Consider the following 15262-nt stretch of genomic DNA (forward strand, 5'->3'; position numbering starts at 1 on the left):
CGCATCTGCAGGGCTGGTGGGCATCCCTGGAGGCCTGAGTCCAGGCCCCTCTCACCCTAATCTTTGCTCCATGTGAAGAAGGAGGCAACCAAGACCGGATTCCTCCCTCTGCCAGCAGGTCCAACTCAATGGAACTGTGGGGTGGCTGCCTGCCCGGGATTGACAACACAAGTTACCACACTAGGGTGACACCAACTCCCAAAAGACAGACGAAAAGAGAGGCTCAAGCTTCATTTCCCTTTCCAATACATTTGGGACCCAGGAGTTGCCACTGAGGAGGATCTCTCTCAGATCCCAGCTTAACATACTTTCAATGGCAACAGGACCAAAAGAACAGATTTAATAGCCCCCGCCCCCCCTTGCTGCTGAATTTTAGTGGAAATGTTCATGGCTGTATATGAGGGGTACAGCAGTTTTCTGAAATAGTTTTCTACCCCTACTTTAAAGTGTTCAAACAGCAATTATTACTGAAGGTGGGGAAATGTGGTATAACAACTTGTGCAGATGTACATAGGATGTGGCATTCGTGATCTGGCTTGTGCAGCCTATGTGGAGCTATTGAACATTTTCAAAATGAAAACCGAGGGGTGGGGGCATTGTAGATCATGATAAGCCTTGAGCCCAATCTTCCTGATGGTCTCATGCTATCTCTTTCAGGAGCTGGTCATGTACCTCCTAATGAAGAGGCATTAGCTATTACATAAAACTGACAAATGGAAACCCATCCATTTCATCCATCACATCTTCTGGAGTGATAATGGATTTTTCCCTCCCTCATTCCTGGATATTTGTCTGACACTGGCATTCATGAGCTAAAACTGATTAATTGCCCGGTGCTGCTATTGCAATATGCTTCCCTTGTGATTAATATTCACCATCTAAACAACGTTTAGAAAGTGTTGGATACCCTGAAACATTGCTGTTTGCTAAATCTACCCCTTCTCCCCAACAGCTAAGCATTGTGCAGGGATGAGTACCAGCAGCCCTCTCCATCCCAGTGATTTATGGAGTGGAGAAATGGTAACAGAGCAGGAGGGACCTCATTTCCTTTCCCCATCAACAACACACTCCCCTCAATGACAATGAGGAGAGGAGGACACTTTTTGAACAGAATTCACGCTTTTACATATAGACAAGGATACTGAAGCAGCCAGCTAAAGATAAGGAAGAATTCCTCTTGGTAAGAGCTGTTCAGCAGTGAAACAGTCTGCCACAGAAGATGGTGGACTCTCTTTCTTTGGAGACTTTTAAAGATTAAATGGTCGTCTGTTAAGGATGTTTTAGCTGTGGATTCTGGCACTGGCAGGGAGTTGAACTGGATGATCCTTGGAGAAACTTTCAACTCTACAGTTCTACAACTCGGTGAGTTTATGTGATAGGGTTAGGGGACCTGCACCCCACAGGCTGAATTCAGCCTGCCTGCCCCATAATCTGGTCCGCTATAGGGTCTCAGGCAAGGTCTTGAACCCTCCGACATGTGGAACCTGGTTGAGAATATTTGCCTTCTTCTAGCCTTCCTGAATCAAGGAAAGGTAAGGAGTAGGCGCATCATGTAGAGGTGTGAACAGTGGACTATGACTCTGCAGTCCAGGGTTCAAATGCCAGCTCAGCCATGCAAACCCACTGGGTGACCTTGGGCAAGTCACAGTCTCTCGGCCTCAGAGGATGGCAATGGCAAGCCCCCTCCAGAAAAAAAAAAAAAAAAACTTGCCAAGAAAACCCCATGATAGGTTTGCCTTGGGGTCACCATAAGTCAGAAACAACTTGAAGGCACACAACAACAAACAACAAAGGCAGCTAAGAGGCCTCCTATTATGAACTATTGGGAAAGGGCTGCCCTTCTCACAACACAGCAGAGAAGTCAAGATACCTGGGCACAGAGAGGAAAAGATACTTAGGTTACCCAAAGTTTAAACACACATACATGTTGGACTATGACTCTGGAGACAAGGATTCAATTCCCAGCTCAGCCATGAAACCTACTGGGTGACCTTGGGCAAGCAAGTCACACTTTCTCAGCCTCAGGGGAAGGCAAGTGGCAAACCTCCTCTGAACAAATCCTGCCAAGAAAACCCCTGATAGCTTTGCCTTAGGGTCACTGTAAGTCAGAAATGACTGGACGGCACACAACAACAAATGTATATATGTATGTCTCAGTTGTCCATCATCAGAGAAAAAATAAAGGCATCAGATTTTTTCATTATTTCCCAAATTATATACAATCGAAAGTGCGCAACTAAAAACTAATTTGTTTGAAAACTGCACAGAAACATGCTTTCTCCAACAGGGAAAATGTGTTTAAAATGTTTACACTAGAGAAAATGGTTACCAATTTACAAATGTTTCTGTGCAGGAAAGCAAAGCAAAGTCTTCCAATTTCATATGGAACTCAGATAGGACAAGAATGCTGGTGGGCTTCTGATAAATCATGCAGAGTTTGAACATTTTGCTTTTTTGGACTACAACTCCCAGCATCTCTAATTTGGGGGTTCTGGGAACTGTAAGCCAAAAATTCTCGATGAATGCAATAGAAACAAAACTGACAGGTTTTCACAGACATCCAGGAATGGCTGTGGAGAGTAGCTTCTTTTTCCACGTTCAGACTTCAATAGCCTTTCTCCTATGTCTAGATTGCTGGGCTTTTTGATAGATGGTGAGAAAAGGAAGCCACCTCCATGCAGCACAGAAACTCAGCAATCTGTCTATAGGAAAGGGAAAAATTCAGCAGACATGCGGGCACCTGCCCACTGACAGCCGTCCTCTTTCTAAACCCCCAGACATCCATCACTGGTGCCAGCGTGGAAAGCTCATCTGCCAGACAGCCATCCTGAGGAAGTGACGGCGTGGTGACACAGGTGACCTTTTATCCGTGACACAGAACCGTGAAGCTTCTGAACGTGGCGCAGAGTCAATACATTTCCCCTCGTTGTTTATTAAGTAGCCCATTGCCCATCTCCTGTCTCGCTTGTCCATCTTCACAGGCACATCTATTTAATTAGCAAGAAGAGAAACAGCCCCAGCAAGCCAGGCTTTATTTTATTTTGTTTTAAAAAGAAAGCTTCTGCATTAATGATTCGTCTGCACTTGAAGAATCCTTCCGGATGATCACATCATCTGTACACATAAAATGTAAAGTCACAACTCCACGGTTGTGTAGATGGGTCTTCTGATGCTACAAGAATATCATAGGGATATTTTTGTAGGAGGGATCTTCTGGTGCTACAAGAATATTGTAGGGATGTTCTTATAGTAGGGATCTTCTGACGGCACAAGAATATCATAGGGATATTCTGATAGCAAGGATCTTTACTTTACAAACACTTTGACTATTTAATCAATCAGACATCGCATTACATGGGGAGGGGGGCAACTTGTGACCCTCCATATTTTGGTGGACTGCAGCTCCCAGCCAGGATAGCCCTAGGTGAAGGATGCTAGGAACTGGAACTCAACAGCCTGTGGAGGGCCATACATCCACCATATCTCCTCTAACTCAATTTTATCAACTTTCACATATGTGCAACCTCCATCATCCTCAACCAGAAGGGTTGCTGTCTGTGGATGATGGGAGTTGCAGTCCAGCACATCTGAAAGTAGCTGAATCAGGGAAGGCTGCTCCAACCACTGCTGCAATATGGAAAGTCTGTTCTGTCTTCAAAGCTGTGCTAAAACCCAGGGATGGGGAATGTAGTTTGCACTTCAAGGGTAAGGCATGTGATAAGGCCCTGGTTCCCTCCCCCCCCCCCCCATCCTAGCTCTCTTGCAGCACATTAGCTTCATGGAGATACATCCTAGGAAATTGGATGGCTCTAATTAATGACTCATTAACCAACATTGACATTGTCCCTTACCCTAATTTATTAATATCAATCTGGGCTCTTCCATCTCATGCACTTGCAACTAAAAAGGCAGACACTATACTTTAAAGGGACAGCATTCAATTTCCTAGACTGCATTCAGAATGCTTTGACAGCTTAAACTTCTCATTGCCTGTCAAGTGTTCAGTACTTCCCTTCTTCCCTTCACTGCCTTAAGATCTAGGAACTTGATGAAAAGAGAAAAGACAGAGGAAGGGAGGAAGGTTGGTTGGTTATCGGTAAATAGGCACGGATGGAGTATATGCATTCAGCTCAAGCCAACACATGTGCGTCTTTTAAAAGTGGCAAATTTAATGTCATGCATGAAGGAAGACGAGAAGGAAAGTCAGCCGGGGAAGAGATGGATGCAAGTGAAACGGTAATTACAGAAGGAGGGGTGGAGTAAATTCTCTGCTTTTTAAACAGAAAAAAAAAAGACTCCAAAAGTCCACTTCCGTCCTGGGCAAAGAAAATTCAAAGCATGAAATTGTAACAGGTTTTCCCAGGACACATTACAACTGGCATGCTTCCATCTAGCCACCTCCATAGTGTGAAATCAATATCACTATGAAGCATTTAATTTCTTCCGCTCCCGCATGCCCATCTACATAGCCACCCCCCACTTGCAAACAAAAGAGGGGAAGGGATTCAGTGTTTATCTAATAATTCGTTTTCCTCTCATCATAGGCTATGCAAGAATTTTTGCCACAAGCCTCTTACTGGGATTTTTCTCAACCTCCATTAAGATTAGAGCTGTTGTCGTTGTGTGCTTTTAAGTTGTGTCTGATTTATGGCGACCCTAAGGCAAACCTATTTTTCTCAGCAAGATTTGTTCAGAGGAGGTTTGCCATTGCCTTCCTCTGAGGTTGAGAATATGTGACTTGCCCAAGGTCACCCAATGGGTTTTATGGCCAAGTGGGGATTTGAACCCTGTTCTCCAGAGTCATAGTCCAATGCTGAAACCACTACACCACATTGGCTCCCTCGAGAACAAAGAATGAACGTACAGCTGTTCTTCAGGGAACTCTTGGGAATCCCAGTGTCCTCCCAGCCCAACCACTGGAAATTGTCTAGGGTTTGCCAGTTGGAAGTCCCTGGAGAAACCCTAAGAAAGGAGCAATACAACTACACTCACACTGCGCCCACTTTTCTCTCAATATCACAACAAAGTGGAACAAGACATCTGCATCCAAAGTAGTTACAAAACCATAGCAAGATATGGGGTCATTAATGGATTATTTCAAATGAGAAAAGAATCAGTTTCCAAATGATCCCAAAAAGGGGTCACGGTATAGTATAGCACCAGGAGAACCACGACATCGTGCAATAAATTCCAGACAAAGATGGGACTAATGTTAAGGGCAATTGTGGTATCACAGTGTTGTGTGATAAACTTCTGGAAGTGTTTGGAGAGATATTAAGGTTCACATAGCACTCCTCTCTGTAGACAGAAAAGACAGGGCACCCCAAGATGTGCCCACTGGCCAGGGCACACTGGCCCCCTGAATGGACTTGGAACGGAAGCATGAAGACAACATGGTATTCTTTGCATCATGTTTCCTGGCAGATGAAGTGCTCCCACTCATGTACACCACAAGGGAACCCGTGTGTAGCACCCATGCTTGGATTTGGCATTATCAGGTCCCTGTTGTAGACTGCAGTCCGATATGGAACTTACTGCTGGCATCCAGAATCTCTTGGTCCTGCTTCTCTTCCTCCTTGCTGTTGATGCCCATTTGCCTATCCTCACTGAACAAGTGAGAAGTGATAAGAAGAAGAAGGAGAAGCAAGAGACTCTACTACTTTTTCCCTCTCCTGTTGGCCAATGATGCAGATTGGGAACAGGGAGAATGAGCAACAGTTATGTTATACACAACCATACAGTCTTAAATCCATAGACCATACCCAAAGCTATTGTGAAGCTACAGCTAAACTCATATGAAACAGAAAAGGCAGGTAATACCACGGTCCCTGCTCTCCATAAGGCTCCAGCCCTTGAACCCAATAAGCCCTTCTTCCACCACACTACTGGTTGGCAAGTGACTGGGCATTGCTGACAATGGCTTTCTTGGGAGGGTAAGTGTCTACTGAGAGCATCTTGCCCAAAGGTCCCTCCTCCACCCTCCAAAAATCCAGAGCTGATACTGGAACTACTGCAATCTCAGACCATGAAAGAAGGCCAAATTTACTGCCCCCACAGCAGAAATGTGAAGAAGTGGAACAAAACAAAAATTCACCAGTCTGCTCTGGCAGACAGAACAGGAAAAACAACCTGACACCAACATGGGTGCAGTCACCCACCTGTTGAGAATATACAGGCAGCCACTATATCTCACAAAGCAACGTAAAGTTCATTTCTTGGCTACTTCTCCAACTAACTCTTCAGCTGAGTCAATTCACAAGGCTTACATTATTCCACAGTGCCCTCTGCCGTTTGAAAAAAGACAAATAAGCAGGGGCCCTATGTACAAACGAGAAAAATCGGGAGAATGAAAGTAGATGAGAACCTGGTGACAGATTTCTAGGTGAATTTAGAGGAAATTTACAAACGTTTTTGAGTCCTGAACAACAGCATCAACAACACACTGCTCCCTTACACACTCCTGTACATATCAGGCTGCGGAAAGTAAGTACATTTAGCGTCCCCCATGGCTAATGAGTAATTGTCTGTGTGTTGGAGGAGAGAAATTGCACTAGGGCACCATCCAGAAGCCATAGTATAGCCTGGCATCCAGCCTGGTATCCAGCACCCATAGCACAGACACTGCATTAGGGGGTACAGGATACCCCCTACCGAGTATCGGTACCGAGGATGTGGACAAGATCCTTAGAAGCGTTAGGAAGACAACCTGCTCACTCGATCCCTGTCCCTCATGGCTAGCGGCTCAGGGGGGAGTAGGTGTAATTACCTTATTACACCAAATTATTAATACATCATTCAGGGATGGGCAATTTCCAACCAGCCTGGAATTGGCCACAGTAAAACCGCTGATTAAAAAGCCCTCCCTTGACCCCCTGATGCATAGTAATTATCGGCCCGTTTCGCTATTGCCATTTTTAGGGAAGGTGATCAAGAAAGCGGTGGCACTCCAGCTTCAATCGATATTGGATGATACGGATTATCTAGACCCATTTCAAACTGGGTTCTGAGCGGGCTATGGAGTTGAGACTGCCATGGTCGCCCTGGTCGATGATCTCCGTCTGGGCATAGACAGGGGTAGCGTGTCCCTGTTGGTGCTCTTGGACATCTCAGCGGCTTTCGATACCATTGACCATGGTATCCTTCTGGAGCGCCGGAGAGAGTTAGGAATTGGGGGCACTGCGCTCCAGTGGTTCCGATCCTACCTCTCGGGAAGGTTCCAGATGGTGCAGCTGGGAGACGTGTGCTCTGATAAGAGGGCACTTACATCTGGTGTCCCTCAGGGAGCCATTCTATCTCCCATGCTATTTAACATTTACATGAAACCGCTGGGAGAGATCATCCGGAGGCACGGGGCGCAGTGTTATCAGTACGCTGATGACACCCAAATAGTCTTCTCTGTGTCTCCGACCGATGCAGTGACCAGGGATGGCATCTCTCCTCTAGATGCCTGTCTGGAGTCAGTAATGGGATGGATGAGGGAAAACAGACTCAGGCTGAATCCAGAGAGAACGGAAGTACTTGTGATAGGTTCCCCAGGTCCAGGTTTGGAGATTTGTCCACCTGTCCTTGACGGGGTCACGCTTCCCCTGAAGGACTCTGTTCGCAGTCTGGGGGTGCTCTTGGACTCGTCGCTCCACCTTACATCTCAGGTGGATGCGACGGTCAGGAGTACCTATTATCAGCTTCGGTTGATACGCCAGCTGCGACCCTACCTGGGCCGGGGGGACCTTGAAACTGTAGTACACGCTCTGGTAACCTCTCGTTTGGATTTCTGTAATGCGCTCTACATGGGGCAACCCTTGTACCATACCCGGAAGCTTCAGTTGGTTCAGAACATGGCAGCAAAGCTGGTCACTGGATCTTCCAGGGCTAGCCACATAACACCGGTACTTGAAGATCTGGTGGCGCAGTGGTTAAATGCCTGTACTGCAGCCATTCACTCGAAACCACAAGGTTGCGAGTTCAAGACCAGCAAAAGGGCCCAGGCTCGACTCAGGCTTGCATCCTTCCGAGGTCGCTAAAATGAGTACCCAGACTGTTGGGGGCAAATTAGCTTACTTGCTAATTAGCTTACTTGCTGTTCACCGCTATGATCTTTGGAATAGCGGTATATAAATAAAACAAATTATTAATTATTATTATTATTCATTGGCTGCCCATTTGCTTCCAGGCGCAATACAAGGTGTTGGTTGTTACCTATAAAGCCCTAAATGGCTTGGGCCCAGGGTACTTAGAGGACCGCCTCTCTCCATATAATCCGCCCCGCACTCTCAGATCTGGGGATAAACATCTCTTAAAGGTTCCAGATGCGAGACGATCTGTCACCACGCAGGGCCTTCTCAATTGCGGCCCCTAAGCTCTGGAACTCAATCCCCAACGACCTCCGCTCAACCCCCTCCCTAGCCCAATTTAAAAAAGGGCTGAAAACGTATTTGTTCAAACAGGCTTACCCCCAATAGCCCTATTATGTTCCCCTCCCCCCATTGTTAGCTTGGAAGTCTTATTATGTATTGCTGTTGTTTTTATGCTGATATTGTAATGTTTTTATTGTATTTTTATCTGTTATTGGGACAATAAATCCCACTATTGTACGCCGCATTGATCCCTGGAAAGGCGGGATAGAAATAAAATTATTATTATTATTATTATTATTATACCTACTTACTTTTTTCCAACTTCTGCAAACCTTGAGTATGCTAAAAACTTCCATTTTCCTTCTCAGTGGTTCCCTTTGGGACAATCAACTACCTGAGTTCAATATTAGTATTCCTTCTTTTTCTGGAATCATTTTCTACCAATTCTGTCACTCCCATCAATGCCATTATGGACTGGTTCTTTGCTTTTGCAATTCTATGCCTAGGGGTATCAGAAGGGCAGAAAAAGAGAGACAACAGGAGCAGCTTAGGCTTTCCAAAGATGCTCTCTTGAATAGGCATACCCATTCTCACTCATGATCACTAGGAAGAAGAGAAAGCATGCAGTCGCACCTGATTTATGGACACTCCTGAGGCAGGAGAGGGAGGCATTGAGTCGAGCACATTCCTCCCTGTTGGCCCCAAATTTCTCCACTGTCTCACAGACCTGTTCATCCGTCATTTCCAGAAGGTCCTCAAGGCTCAAATGGCCAGGAGTGATTTCCTAGGAGGAAGGAAGGAAATAAAGGAAGACATGATGTTATAAGAAGAGCACCTGGTCCTGCCAAATTAATGCAGAGATGGTCAACAACCAGTGGCAGACTAAAAATTGTGCCTCTTGAGCAAGATAATTTATTACAGATTTGTTCAACCAAACGTCTCTCAGACATTCCTTCCAACAAAAGTACAAGAAATCTTTGTTGGGGACCATGATACGAGTCATCGAGGAATAAATAATATTCTATATTTGTGTTGCCTGCCACTGCCACACCAGTTCAATTACTGACTATTCCAGGTTTATTAACACTCATCAGATATGCATGGGAATCACAGACAATAGAAGAACATTTTAACAATGATTTAGAAGCATTACCAGGACTGATTCTCAACAAAGGTATGTACAGTTGTCTCTCTGCATTTGCGGCTTTAACTCTTACGAATTTGATCATTCGTGGATTTGATTAATTTCTAGGGCCTTTGGCACAACTCTATGGTCAGTGTCCACCGGAAGTCATGCTGGAGGACCTCCAATGCAATTATATGGTCAGCTTCTGGCAGATGTTGACCATATTGTTGCTCTGGAGGACCCAGAGATTCGTAGAGAGGTGTTCTCTCAGGTTAAAAAAAAATAGTGGGTTTTTTTATTTGTGGTTTTTCCACTTTCATGGGAATCCTGTGCCCTTAACCCAGCAAATGTTGAGAGGCTGCTGTAACTCTTTTTTCCTCTAGGCTGCCCCCTTATTCTTCTCAGAGAAGTTCTTTCAACCTTCTGTCCTATGCAAGTCCAAACAGCATACAGGTGGACTAGAAGACCCCCACCCCTAGATTTGAAGAAGGTGTCTTCTCTCTGTGCCAATATACCCCTTGATCAAGTCCAGGTAAGATAAAAAAAAACCCCTCGCTTGCCCAAATTGTTCCAGCAGGTTGCCTACATTGGCATAAGATGGCCCAAATCCTATTGATAATCTCAGCTAGAGTAGAGCCATTAAATCAATGAGATTTAGATAAATCTTGGCTCATTCATGACATCTATCAATTGCCACTGTAAGGCATATATTTCCAGAGGAGTGTTCTGGTTCTATTCATGGGGGGCGGCGGGGGGGGGGGGGGATAAGAAATGCAGATAAAATGTGTGACAAAGAAAATATCCTAAATCATTATAACCACAGTCGCTTTCAGGAACTCTTAGAGAACAGCTGGAGAGACTTATTACTGCTTTCTAATTACTGAATAAACTATCTTTGCCTAAACTTTTTGAAAGTGAGCTCTGTTTTGAAGACTCAGTTATTTGCTAATGATTAAAGGAATTCAGCTTAGCTACGAGATTTTCGCATTGCATATTTGAAATCAAGCATTACATAGAGGTTTGAGCGTTGAACGACAACTGGAGAGCAGGGTTCGATTCCCCACTCAGCCATGGAAAACCACTGGGTGACCTTGGGTAAGTCACATACTCTCAGCCCCAGAAAACCCTGTGATAGGTTTGCTGTAGGGCCGCCATAAGTTAGAAATGACTTTAAGGCACACAGTAACAACATAAGTAAGCCATGACCAGAAGGCATACAGCAACAACAGGTGATAGATTATGTCTTGATATGCCTAGTTAAATGTATAGATTTGTATAGACTCACCTAGAGAAAACTAACCAGTTATTGTTACCACTCAAGAATGGAAAAGGGGCTGGAAAATCAGATAAAGAGGAGGATGTACAGAGAGCAATGTTAACAGAAAATTTTAAAACTTTCATAACTAAAGAATTGAAAGATACAAAGTCTGAAAAAACTCATATACTGTAGCTCCAAATGCTGCACAAGTGTTAATTGGGGATTAAGGTATTAGATAGCACCATTCAAAGTTTTGACGTTAAAAAGAAAAGGGATGTACGCAGGAAGAGGCACTTGGTAAGACAGAATGGGGGGGGGGGGGAAACAAACTGTGCAAACCTAGAAGATTATTAAAGATACATGATCACAAAAATGAGACAAGACAGATTGAAGGGAAGAACTGAAGATCTGGAAATTTTGCTAACAAAATGTAATTGAAAATTCAGAGATATCGGATACTGAGGGACATGACGTTGTTGGTTTTCTAGAGAGAGAAAACAGGATTTCTTTAAAATTCCATCAGAATTGTACTGTTGGAGCAGAAGGTACCTCCCAAATAAATTCATTCTTGACTATACCCAAGAGATTGTTTTTGTCATTTAATACATTTCAGAATAAAAGAAGCAATCCAAGGAACAATCTGGGTTGAATTGGCCAACCACTGGGAAATGAAGAAAGATCTATTCAAGCTTTTTTTGTATTTACATACCAGTATTTTTAAAAGGAGAGATTTGCAGTTTTGTATTGTATGTTTGCAGGAAAGGAAAACTAAGGTGTCAACTTAATTATGTTAACTGAAAAAGAATGGTTTGTGGAACATAAAAATGAGGATGACCAGCAAGTACTTGAAAATGTAAATCCAGGGAGGGACTCATGCCACCCTCCAGAGTTTGTTGGACTACAACTCCCAGCAGCCCTAACCTGTACAGCCAATGGGGATGACTGCTGGAAGCTGCACTCCACCAACATCTGGAGGTTTGCATGAGTCCCACCTCTGTTGCAAATATATCTAATGATGATGAAGAGTCCTCTAAAAACGAACAAAGAAAGGAGAGGAGGAAGGGAAGAGTTAAGGAGTCAGAAGAGGAATACAGAAGGAAGAGAGGTAGAAAATAATAATGAAAGCGTATCTTTCTTTGAATATGGAATTGATACAAAAATATTTTTATTTGGTGTAAAGCAACTGAAAAGTGAGTGATCAGCATCTGCCAGGTTGTTGAAGATGGAGAATGTACGGATCTATTTGTTCCTGGCGACGCATGTAAAATAAAGGTGGTAAACAATATTTGGAATGAAATTTATTTGGTAGAACTTCTTGCTGCTGATGCAAGTGTTGGACAAAAGAGAGACGTGGCACTAAAGGATTTTCCCTCTCAAGCTGGATGAAAGGTCCAAATAGATGATACATCTTCAGATTTGGTTTCTTAGAAAAGAAGCCTTTTATGTTATGTTGTATTTATGCCCCAAATACCAATTAAACGATGTTCTTTGAAGAAATTCCTGTACTCATAAAGGACAATCTGGGAAAAGAAATAATAATTGGGGATTGCTTTTGATGGGTATCTTTCACAGAAAGTAAACAGAATGAAAAAGATGAGAGGTAACTTGATTGTATTGCAAGAAACCTTTTAAAGTTTTTTAATTGAGACTAGGTGTCATTTTCACCATAAAAGGGGGATTGTACGTACTTTCCCCCCTCATCTGTACATAAAACTAATTCTACAATAGATCTGTTGTGGCTTTTTTAGTGGAATAAATCTGGCAAACTACTAGAAGGCAAGTTAAAAGGAAAACAGAGAAAACAAGAAAAATCATACAGAGGAGAATGATGGTGTAGCAATTCAGACTGATGAGGCAGCCACTTTGTTCAGCAAATATTAGAAATATGCATAAGTCAGCCTTCAAATGACTTATTATTTTCTGAAAAAGGTAGGCCTACCTCATCTTACCGTGGCAGATCGTAAGGTATTAGAAAATATAGATGGGCTGACTGAGAATGTTATTAAAATTACAATTTCATTATATTCCAAAGAATAGAAAATTTGTTAGTAAATGTTTAACGAAATTATGAAACCTGATGTTGACTACAGTTTTTTGTGCGTCTTTCAGGCTCTGTGGCCATGTTCTAGAAGAGTTTATTCCTGACGTTTCACCTGCATCTGTGGCTGGCATCTTCAGAGAATGCATTATTAAACATATCTTAGTTGGATCAGATATCAGCCATTAAAATGAATGTGCTACCCTGAATACTATCTGTCTGTCTGTCTGTCTATCTATTGTATTTAGACCTTGCCTTTCTTCCAGAATGGGATTCTAATGGAATATTTTGTAAGTATCCTATGGCAAATGTGTGTGTGTGTAACAAATTATTGTGAATTTCTATTTTTAAATATTAGGGTTAAAGCATTTTTTCTGAACAATATTTCAGAATGGCTTGGCATTTCCAAACCTAGAATATTATTGAACAGCCATGCTGCATCACTGAAAGAAGACAGTCTCAGAAGTCCTGCATTAATTATCTTTCGACAAGCTAGCAAAAATGTGAGAATTGTATTTGTCAAGGTTTGTCGTCCATACTGACTAGAGTTCGAATCCTGGCTCAGCCATGTAAACCCTGGGCAACTCATATTCTCTCAGCCTCAGAGAAAAGAAAGCAAAGGCAAACTCTATCTGAACAAATCTGGCCAAGAAAACCCCATGATAGGTTCATCTTAGGGGCGCCATAAATCGGAAACAACGGTTTGACCTCTTTTTCTTTTGTATGTTTGTAATCAGATCAAATGCATGCAGGCAGGGTTTGAACCATATTTAATCCAACTCCCTGGTTGCTATTTGCTCTTTTTTGTGGATCAGAGTCCTGAGGCTGCTCTTGCTCCAAAATAAAGGTCGCCAAGTTAACCACGCTTAAAACCCAAGCTAATTTTGCACCTAGCCTGGTCCTCATTGTTCATTCATTTTAATTGTAACAGTTATATTCCACTTTTCTAGTAAAATAACATTCAAGGTGGCGAACAATAACATGCAAGGAGAAATGATGAAGTCACAATGGAAAGACTGTCAGAACCCATCCATTAGGAAGGCACCCAATTAAAACACACACACGAAATAAAAACCAAATCTTGCTTTTCAGATTTCTCCTGGAAAAGTGACTAATCTACATAGAAATCCAATTAGGAGATGCCTAATCCCATTTGTTACTTTCCTGCCTTTAATCCTAAAAAAGGAGAGACCACTGGGAAATTAGATAGACAGATGCAAAATCCCAACTAAGCATATGTGTATTAGATGGATTTGAAGGACATAGCAGAGCTAACTCGATTATGCTATCTTCTAGATCCCTGTGCACAGGCAGACTAGCAACTGATTGTTCAAGCAGTGCCTAAGGCAAGGAACCATTTGGATCTGCAGAAATCAGCAAACCATTCTTTTGCTACCAAAGCTTTTACAGGGTGAAGCAGTGCTGCCATCCTGTGGTTCTCCTGCAGAAGTGCATCAAAGAAGGGAACCCTTTTTGTGGATTTCATAGGCATCCAAAGAAGACAGTGATTCCTAAAGAAGATAGGGATTTAACACAAGTCAAGAATTTCAGACCTAGTTCCCTGTTAAACAATGATTATAAATTATTCGCAAGTATCCTTGCTGAAAGAATGAAAAAAAAATAACATCACTGATATATAAAGACCAAAGGGGATTTATCCCTAAAAGATACATTAAAGATAATATCAGATGTTATTTAGATTTGGTTGAATTCCACAAAGTTCATATAGATAAGAAAATGGTAGCTTTCTTTTTTGATATTGAGAAAGCGTTCGATAATGTATCTTGGAAAACTGTTATTCTGTGTTATGGAAGAGCTGGGAGCGGGAAATAACTTTTTGGAATGGGGGAAAGCTATATATCAGAAACAATATGCTAGATTAAATATAAATGGCGAGAGAACTGACTTGATAAATATTTGTAAAGGGACAAGACAAGGATGCCCCTTGTCACTCTTACTTTTTGTACTAATCATGGAAGTTCTATTCCAGAATTTAAGAAATAATTCCAATAGTAAGGGGATAAAAGTTAAAGGAAATGAACATAAAACAAGGGCTTTGGCCGATGATTTATTAGTAACGCTTAGTGATCCCATCCATGATGCTCGAGAATTAGTAAAAGAATTTAAGGATTTTGAATCTATCTCAGGACTGAAAATAAATAAGGATACAACAGCAATAACTAAAAATATGACTATATTTGAGAAAAAAGATTTGGAATCAATCACTGGGTTTAGTCTTTAAAAAAAGTAAAATATTTAGGTATTACAGTTACAGATAAGAATTCGGATCTTTTTGTTAACAACGATGAGAAATTATGGAATAACATCAAAAAGGATCTAGAGAATTGGAAAAATTTGAATCTATCATTGTTGGGTAGGATTGCTGTGTTAAAAATGAATATCTTGCCAAAATTTCTTTTATGTTTCAGACAATTCCAATTATTAAAAAGGACTTACCATTTAAAGAATGGCAAAATGGGATTTTG

At 42.3% G+C, this 15262-nt stretch overlaps 1 protein-coding gene across 1 annotated transcript in view; it reads right to left on the reverse strand.

Annotated features, from left to right (window-relative positions):
- Nucleotides 1-15262, reverse strand: part of LOC149281166 (kinase suppressor of Ras 2-like) — a 168605-nt gene that overhangs the window by 112740 nt on the left and 40603 nt on the right. The window contains exon 4 of the mRNA XM_089499589.1: nt 8988-9138. Within this exon, the coding sequence (XP_089355715.1) occupies nt 8988-9138 (151 nt within the window). The remainder of the gene's footprint in view (nt 1-8987; nt 9139-15262) is intronic.

The sequence above is a fragment of the Sceloporus occidentalis genome, unplaced genomic scaffold (genome assembly GCF_023333645.1).
Source record: "Sceloporus occidentalis isolate IW3139 unplaced genomic scaffold, rSceOcc1.0.p SCAF_138, whole genome shotgun sequence".
Taxonomy (NCBI): Eukaryota; Metazoa; Chordata; class Lepidosauria; order Squamata; family Phrynosomatidae; genus Sceloporus; species Sceloporus occidentalis.